Source organism: Ixodes scapularis, unplaced genomic scaffold, assembly GCF_016920785.2.
Source record: "Ixodes scapularis isolate PalLabHiFi unplaced genomic scaffold, ASM1692078v2 PGA_scaffold9__187_contigs__length_104089568, whole genome shotgun sequence".
Taxonomy (NCBI): Eukaryota; Metazoa; Arthropoda; class Arachnida; order Ixodida; family Ixodidae; genus Ixodes; species Ixodes scapularis.
In genome coordinates, this window is record NW_024609884.1 from 101,428,542 (window position 1) to 101,437,954 (window position 9,413).

A 9,413-nucleotide genomic window follows, 5' to 3' on the forward strand; every position below is an offset into this window, starting at 1 on the left:
GAGAAGGCAGGTTTTTGTCTGGTTCCTTTCAAAACAACGCAGACCCTTTCTTCAAGGGCGCCGCCATCTTGAATTGTTGTCGCTTCCAGTATGGGCGAAAACTTTGCCATCGCCACGCCAGTAGAAGACACTTAGGATATAAGCGTAACCGTGAAACATTATCGTTTTGCCTCCCCCTTATTTTTTGACCAGTTACAGGTTGAAACGTTTTAGTATTTTTTCGTCGCCCATACCAGATATGCCTATTATGTGGCTGGGGACGTGAGTACACAAAAATGGTCTCACATGGGGACTTTCACCCACAACCCCAGACCGGAAGTGCATCCGACACGCCACCACCTCGTCGTGAGGTAACAGAGATGAGTTTGTGTATAAATCGAGTGTTCTTTTTTTTTTTTTTCATTTTTTAAATTATTTTTGTGGTTTGTTGCCTGGTGCTGTGGCCAGGCGGAAACAATCGTCGCAGTTGTGATCTTCACCAACTAAGCCCTACTGTATTGAGCGGCTCTTAGAGGCTCTATTTCATAGAGTTATTACAATAAACACTAGAGGCGCAGCTGGCGCTAGTGTCTACGGGATTTCCGGTTGGAAATTGAAGCAGACAGCAAACAGTCTACTTTTCCAGCTTTCCTGTCTATTGCTATGGGAGAACGTACAGTCGCCGACCATATGAGCTCCACCGGCTGAACGCCGACTGGAGCAGCGAAAATCCCACATGCGGCGCGTCGAGCGTTGCCGCGTTCTGGTAGCCGGGCTATTGCGACCAAACCATTCCGTTATCAAAGGGGTGGACGCAGGAAGTTTAATAGCATTCCGCCTTTTGAAACGTGAATCTGAAGCACAGCCGATTACAATCCCGTTTCCGGTTGTAGGTAAACGCAGACGGCTTATCGAAATTCTTTACTGCATAATATCTCTGACGTGTTATATGCTACTTTTTTATTTGCAAAATCGGTTTGTCATTTTAAATAGTTACTACCCGAAGAGTAATCGTACGCACAAGCCCTCCCCCCCCCCCACCCCCTTTTCTTACAACCTAGACTAGACAATGACAAGCGATTTTTAAATAATTTTTTAATCTATAAGGATATGCTATACATAACAAAAAAATAAATGATTTATGTTGAAGCAGAATAGAGATTCAGGCACTTTTCATGAACGCGTTTTATCGAGGAGACTCTATTGTTCTGCGCTCAGCAGCGTGTTGCTTCGCCAAGGGTGACTCTCTACACAATGATTTTCCAGATGGCTTCCTCGTCGGCCACTTCTCGCTTGCCAAGGGATCATTGTTGTCATGCCTAATATCATATCCAACATAGGGTTTTTACATTTGTAAGGATCGATCGAACAATGCTGCTTTATCTACGCCTAAAGCAAGCTCGAGTTCAGCAGTTATGACATCATCTCTGAACACTTGGGGCCAACACCCGAAGACAGCAATTCTAATCGGCCATGTTTTTGTGATTCGCTCTTCGAAAGGCTGGAATTCCGATAAAAGCTATGTGTCCACCCCTTTGATATGGTTTGGTCCCAATAGCCTGGCTCCCAAAACGCGGCAACGCTCGACGCCCCGCGTGCAGGATTTTCTCTGATGCGGTCGGCGTTTGGCCGGGGGAGCTCATGGCCGGCGACTGTCCGTGATATTTTTCTCTTCACCAGGGAAGAATAGAAATCAGCACAGTTCTTTTACTCGTAACGGGTACTATGTAGCTTTATTCACATTATTCGCGACTCCAGCAAAACGGATGCCACCAAGCGAGAAAACCGGGAACCAGTTGGACCACGTCGTTCCACGCCCCTCCGCGTTTCTGGTGGCTTTCGCGGACACGTGTTGTCGGCGCAGTGGCAAACAATGTAATTTGACAAAGGTACGAAAATTTCTTAAGTTTGCCTAAGTGTTCATTAGTGTGGTGAAGCCTCAGCAGATTGTTTCCTTCCATCACGTGTTTGAAAGTCCATTTACTCCACAACTCACGGTCGCGTGCTTTCGATTTCTTGGATGGGGAGGAATCACGGAAAAACGTTTAGATTTCTTATCTGTTTCGAATCGCATTCAAAGTGACGACTACTTGGTAACTGATAAGTGGTTTCTTTATAAGGATATAGAACAGTGGACTGAGGACGACAGACAAGGTGTTTCACTGGAGGGAACACCAATGCTGTAGTCAAGTGAATTGGAAGGTTCGATAGCTGCTTTTCTTGAGTTTGGTTGTGTTCGATTAGCTTTAAGTTTGAGCCACCCGCGCCGGTCGGTGTGTTGGCTATTCATCTTGGCTGCTTTTCGCCAAAAAAGCCTCTGGACCACACCGAAGGAGTTGGGCTGATTTCGCAATTACTTGATTCAGGAAAACCTGTTTGCCGCATATGATTAAAGGAGCTGTGCAACGATTTTAACGTTGAAAGAATTGGCATTTTCTGCTTTTGATATTGTTCACCTTGTCACAAATGGCAGAAAGCACACCTCCTTTCATCGAAATGTTGCGATTCCGCCGCGTAATAGCGAGGCAAAACTTAGAATATTTCCCGACCTGCAGCCACGAGCGGCGGCCATGAGAAACAAGCGGCGTGACGTCACTTGGGTAGTTGTAAAAAAGATAGCAAGTTGTGCGAATACCTGCTCGATAAAATTTAACTTCTCTATAAATCTTGTCGTTCCAACATATATATAAATGCGTCAAAACCCTGATATCAACGACAAAACTTTTATTATACGGAGTTTTAGTGGCGCCATTTATCCTAGGTCCACAAAACCGCGAATAGCCGCCAGAAGCCGGAGGGGGAGGAGGACAGCGCCGGACGGGCAAGGACGGGTATGGCCGGACCCGGATGAGACTTTCCTCCTTTCACCGTATATTTCGCGGGGCGCCCGCCAGCACATGGTTACACGGTTGCGAGCGGATGAGTTCTCGCTGCTCGCTGATGGCTCTAAAGAGAGAACTTTTCCGGAACCCCGCGCCTACTCAAGTGACGTCACTGCGCACGTGACCCGGAAGACGATGTACGAGTTGAGAGGTGGCAAAAGCCTGGATCTTTTTCATTTTTTAAAATAATAACTAGGGTATCCAGGCAAAATCTGTTTTCTGTATTTCACTGCAGAAGTGTCAGGCATCAACTTCCACAATTATTTAAGCAAAGCCCTGAAACTGTTGCACAGCTCCTTTAATGAGGGAAATTATCTGCTTTCAAAAGGTGGGGGACGCGCCTCACAAAGTTAGAAGCTGTCACGGCATTATGATTTATCCATCCTCCAATATTGATATTATACCCCCACCGAAGCCAGCAGCAATATACACCTACATTGCTGAAGTTGACCGAATACTCATTTTCTCTGTTCAGGATTCGAAGTCAAGTTCAATGCAGAGAGGTTCTGCGTAAATCCCCGATGAAGACTTTCTTTAGTTTGTCCGCATTCGTTTCCATGCTACCGGCTAATACCATTTGGCTGAGTTTAAGTAGTATCTGTCTGTCAGATATACTTTTATTCAGCAGTTCACTTAATAGCTAGTCAACTAAGCTCATATTTCAACCCGAAGAATATACTAATAGTATTGCTTTAGTGGGACATAGTAAGTAATATAGTACATAACCCGCATATTCGTCAAAATGACTTCTTGATTGCTACTACACTCTAAAATATGCCCATGCGTCTGCTCTCCCGCACAACACTTCGAGAGCCAATCACCGCAACTTATGAAAGCAGCTCGGCGAATGACAATGCCGAAACATGTTTAGACCAAAAAACGCAGTCTGAGTTGTGACATTAAGCAATGCAAAACGTCACGCTTGCATTGCTTAATGTCACAACCCAGACTGCGTTATTTCGTCTAAACACATGTTTTGGCATCGTCATTCGCTGAGCTGCCCCCGTAAGTTGCGGTGATTGGCTCTCGAAGTGTTGTGCGGGAAAGCAGACGCACGGGCTTTTTTTAGAGTGTATAACCTGAATCAAAATACGAGTATCAGCTGCTTAGTGGGGCAACAGCGGGTTAAAATGCTTCTCGGCTCAAGAAGTGCTTGCTTAATTTTCGTAATTTTCCTGCAGCTTGTGTTGTTGACGAGTAGACGACTGGAGCTGTTTCTTAAACGCGGATATGCACAAAAGCTCGATTTTGCGGAGAGATAAGTCGCATGGCCGAGGCATGCGAGTTAGCTGAAAATTACTCCCGGTGGAACAATTCTGTAGTCATCGCCACTTTCCTTAGCTGATCAAAACTGATTACAGTCTGTTACGGTCCCTGCGAAGCCCATAGTTTCGGTTTTGAACAAAATCCGAAACAAAAATTTGACATAAAAAGAAAAAAAAAGAAAAACACCGGGGAAACAAAACTATGTTCTGCAGGTTTATGTGCACCGGCTACACTTAACCGTCTCAGTTTAAATACCTATAAAATTGGGCATTAAACAAAAGAATATTTGTTAACGAATGCGCCACTTGTTCAGGCGGCCCGGCCAAGCCGACGCGACCTGGACCCAGCCGCCATGTTTGTTTGGTGGTGGCGCCCCCTATAGGGCTCTGGAGTCGCGAATAAAAGTGTAATTTATTTAGTTAATGTTTTTGTTTCACTACTGAGCAATGTTTTAGTTAGCAAAAATTAAGGCCCAGGTATGTTGTACAGCAATGATATGTCAATACAAGCTATCAGTTCAAGCAAAAAAACATGTGAGATGTTTACAATTCTCTGTAATGACGAATTGGGGCGCAGATTTTGAGGAGGAGGAGGAGGGAGGGTACGGGGGGAAGGGTATGCGCCTCCTCCTTCCCCGCTAAATTTAGCGGAAATATTGGCAATTTTAGATGCTCACGTCGTACGTCACGTGACGTCCCGTCCCATAATGGCGTCACGTGACGTCCCGTCCCATAATGGCGACACATGTGGCATCACGAGGGTAACGTTTTGACGTTACCCTCGTGACCCTCGGGGGGGCTACCCCCATAAGGGTTACCCTCGTAAGGGTAACCCTCATGAGAGTTACCCCGTGAGGGTAATCCTCATGAGGGTTACCCCCGTGAGGGCAACCTTTACGGGGGTAACTCTCACGGGGTTACGCTCACGTGGGTAACCATCACGGGGGTTACCCTCACAGTGGTAATCCTTGAGGGTTACCCTCACGAGGACAAACACAAATCTCCAAACACAGCTAGGTGACTGAAAAGCGATCGAAAAAATCCGCCTGGTCCGGGTATCAAACCCGGGACCTCTCCATTACAAGTGGAGCGCTCTACCAACTGAGCTAACCAGGGGTTAGAAGTCAGTAGAGCAAACGGGTTGTATCAGCTGCCACCAGTCTAACACCAACAAGGGGGAAGCTTGCAATTTAAGGTTATAATTTTTATAAAATTAAATGCAAAGGTGCAAGCGAGCTGGACAAGAATGACGAAAATAATCCCTGGAGAAGGGGAACAAGAGGGACAAAGGACAGAAACAAATCTCCAAACACAGCTAGGTGACTGGTGAGCGACCGAAACAATCTTCCTGGTCCTGGTATCGAACCTGGGATTTCTCCATTACAGGTACAGGGATTTCTCCATTACAGGAGCGCACTACCAACTGAGCTAACCAGGGGTTTGACGTCAGACGAGCAAACGGGTTTTGGCAGCTGCCACCAGTCACAATCACCAGTGATAAAACCTGTTTGCTCTACTGACGTCTAACCCCTGGTTAGCTTAGCTGGTAGAGCGCTTCACTTGTAATGGAGAGGTCCCGGGTTCGATACCCGGACCAGGTGGATTTTTTCGGTCGCTCACCAGTCACCTAGCTGTGTTTGGAGATTTGTGTTTGTCCTTTGTCCCTCTTGTTCCCCTTCTCCAGGGATTATTTTCGTCAATCTTGTCCAGCTCGCTTGCTCCTTTGCATTTAATTGCATTATAGTAAGAAAACCTCGACGTTTTTCCCTAGCGGGGTGGAATATACAAAAAGCAAAACAAAAAAGTTTTTTTGTGTCTGTGTGTGTCCACTGCTCATTTTATTCTATTTGTTATTTTGTTGACACTCAAATCTACATTGCTGCCGTAGGCCGTTTCCCATTCTGCGTTGCGCCTTAGTATGGCTATCTTTACTTCCTTAAAACCACCCATTTTGTTTGAGGGCTTTTTTGGGGGGAAAGTCGGGGAAACAAAAGGCGCATTTGGGAAAGGGGGGAGAAAACCTTCATTGTACGAACTTTGGGCTGAAATATGAGTCACAATCGGCAAACTAGCAATGTTTTTACAAGCTCAATCTAAGTCACCGTAGCTTATCGGAGCTAGCAACAGGATTTGGTTGCTCAAAAGAATGTTCACGTTTGCTCATGCCACGCCCACGCCACTTGATACCGAAAAACTCGGAAAATGGCGGAATGTCGAAAAGGTATTTGAGATAATGAGTACAAGATACTCAGAATCGTAATTAAAATAGAGTATCAAATACTCTCGATCAAAAAAAGTCAGAAGATACCAACATACTTTAAAAAGCATTTGAAATACAGTATCTTGAGTAGAGTATTTGAGATAGGCACAAGTCTGGCATAAATACGTGGCTATAATAGGAGTCTGTAACGTCAACAGGTATTACACATGCGCATTGGGCTATTTTAGCGCAGTTTTCAACGCCACGAATTTCAAAGAAAAACGCTCCGATACATTTTTGTACATCCGATTGTAAAACATTCCAAACTTCCTATTCTGTCACAACATTAAGCAATATTTGCTCTTATAATCGAGCGCAAAGAGAAAACGCATTTGCATTTTCCCATGGGAATGCATTACCGGAAGTCAAATTTAGACTGCTTGCTGTCTGCTTCGAAATGCAAACAGCACACTAGCGCCACCTGAACCTCTAGCGTTTATTTTAATAACTCTATCATCTATTTGGTAAGGTCGTGTTTGTCGCGGCGTTCGGTATTAGCAGAGACGGGCGGAAATTTCAACTGGAGCTTTAAAGGGGCACTACAACATCAAAATCTTTTTCTTTTTTTTTTATTATCCAAAACGATTGAAAACGATGCTGGGACATTACCCTCAAAATTCGAAACTTGGGAATTCAGTATTTGTGAAGTAAAAAAGTTTCCAAATGCCGAATTTGAAGTTCCCGCGCGGTCCGCGCCAGTGCAGTGACGTCAAATTTTGCGGTCTCCTGCGAGTCGACTTTCTCCCGGACGTTCGCTCCATGCTACAAAGCAAAGCGCCGTTGCCACCGCGACCAGAAGCGCCGACGGACCGGGAGAAAGAACGCTTTCTTCCCCCGACTCACCGATCATCCTCTGCTCGAGCGCCGCAAAATTTTCCGAGGGAGGATACAAATCCAGGAAGCGACGTCACACCGGACTCCGATTTTCGATATTTCAATAAGAGGGGCCGTAATGTGTTCACAATTTTGTTTTAAAAAAAAATTGTTTTACAATTGCTGTTGTTAAATGTTATAGAAATGTCGCCTACAAAGCTTCTAAATTTCATGATTTTTGATGTCGCCGATCAAAAGAAGTGAGGAGGTGAGAAGCGGTAGAGAAAAACAACAAAAATAAAAAAGCGCGCGCGCGCAAAAATTTTTTTTTTTCGCGATGCATTTTTTTTTGCGAGCCTATGACTACAATTTGCATCGTTTTAGACAATATAAAAAAATATACAACCTTTGGGGTGTCAGTGCTCCTTTAAGTTAACATAGTTTCGTATGTCATATTATCGATATATCGAACTATTTTACGATCCCCTTTGAATTCGATATATCCATGTTCGACATGTAAGGCAATTATCTAAGTTTGGTTAGAATGTATATTTTAAGAAATTTAGACCCTTGAAATGACATTTCTGTTGCAATTATTTCAAAACAAAGAGTGTCACACACATGATTTTTGTTGTTCATTGCACTCCATGTTTGAAAAAAGTGTAGGGTTTTCTAAGTGGGTTGCCATGCCTCATGCATGCACAAGAATAGTTTTTTCTGCATATACATTGCATCGAAAACCTAAAAAAGCAGCTATTTCAAATCTAACAGCAGATTTATAATGAGAAGATTAAGCACCATAAACGAAATATTTCAATGTCGTAAATAGTAATAATTCCCCTGGCGCATGTTTTCTTAACACGAGCGTTGTTGTCTCTTCCTCCCAGGTCCTTGAGAACTGCAGGCCTTAATATCACTGCCAAGACGGCAGTTTTCATCATGACATCCGGCATCTATGCACCTCCGTCCCAACGAATTGTGCTTTGGGCTATCGGAGCCCGGAGGTTTCAGTCCCTGTGAAAGATGCACTTGGAAGCGAGTCAAGAGGCCAAAGAATAATGGGTGCTCAACTTTGAGTGGTGCACCCAGTTTCAGGACGACCTTTGCCACAGTTGCTGGCAAGACGGCGCTTGGCCCCCGGTTCTGGTTGGGCGAAAAGTGCAGTTTTAAATACCAGTGGTTGCACGCGACATTATGTAGTTGTCTGGTAGTCTTGGTCTTATTCTGGAGCATGTGTAGAGCTGTTGAGTGCTGCTGCTCAACAGTTTGAGCAATGCCTTTGTATGTTTTGATTAGTGCCCCTTGTGGTTATTCCATATTAATTAATGGCCAAGAGGCCATGATTTTTTGCAGTCATGCAATTTTCCTGCATTATCATTACAATGAAAATCAAAGCTGAAAAATACCAAGGGGCAGTCTGTTCACCACAGAAAGCAATAGTGTCAAACTTGAAGTGCAGCATTACATATTTTTGTAAGTATTCTGTATATATGTAAAGATATTTATTACATGGCAACTTCTACCTTGATTTTTGAGAAATAAAATTGTCAGACAAGAATTGCTCCCGTTTTGCTGCTTGCTCCACATGGAGTGGGCTTTCTTCTGTATTGTTGCCAGTGCTTTGTTCGTGCATTTATATGGGAATTTACAAATTTTGTGGTTTTCAAAAGTGAGGCAGAGATGTTATTGTACCTTTCACTAACTTGTCAGGTAGAGATAATTATATCCTGCCAAATAGAATCTTAATTGGTTTGCTCGGAACCTGAGGAAAAAAAGACTATGTAAACTCGTGTTTGGAACATTCATCAACATTCATGCAATTACTGGATAATGAAGGTGTTTGCAACAAAATGGCAAAGTTTAGGCCATGAGCAGCACAAAAGGCATGTGGCCCAATTTTATGCTAGTTACAGGCTGCTGTGTAATATTGCTCGTAGTGCCTGTTAACTCTTTGACGGTAAAGTTCTTTTAAAAAAAAATGTTTCCCAGTGGTCTGGTTTTGTTTCTATAGAAATATCATAAAGAAAACGTCAATCCGCAGAATTTTTCCCCAATTATTTAGCGGGAGCACATACAGTGCTTGCACGCTGTTTAGGTTTAGAAGCATCAAATTAAATATTAAAGGCGAAAACTTGTCACCTTTCTGCCATTCGGTTTCATTTGGCGCATCCGCTTCCGAGACATTCCCGCCGCTTCGGATTACTAACCGGAGGT

The 9,413-nt window shown here is 44.0% G+C and overlaps 1 protein-coding gene across 2 annotated transcripts in view; it reads left to right on the plus strand.

Moving 5' to 3' along the window:
• The window catches only part of LOC8043712 (inositol-trisphosphate 3-kinase homolog), a 76,264-nt gene extending 67,507 nt beyond the window's left edge, over positions 1 to 8,757 (plus strand). For both annotated transcript variants that reach the window (XM_029971270.3, XM_029971269.4), the window contains exon 8: positions 8,087 to 8,757. In XM_029971270.3, coding sequence (XP_029827130.2) covers positions 8,087 to 8,110 — 24 coding nt within the window. In that variant the 3' untranslated portion in view covers positions 8,111 to 8,757. The remainder of the gene's footprint in view (positions 1 to 8,086) is intronic.
• The last annotated feature ends 656 nt before the right edge of the window (positions 8,758 to 9,413 follow it).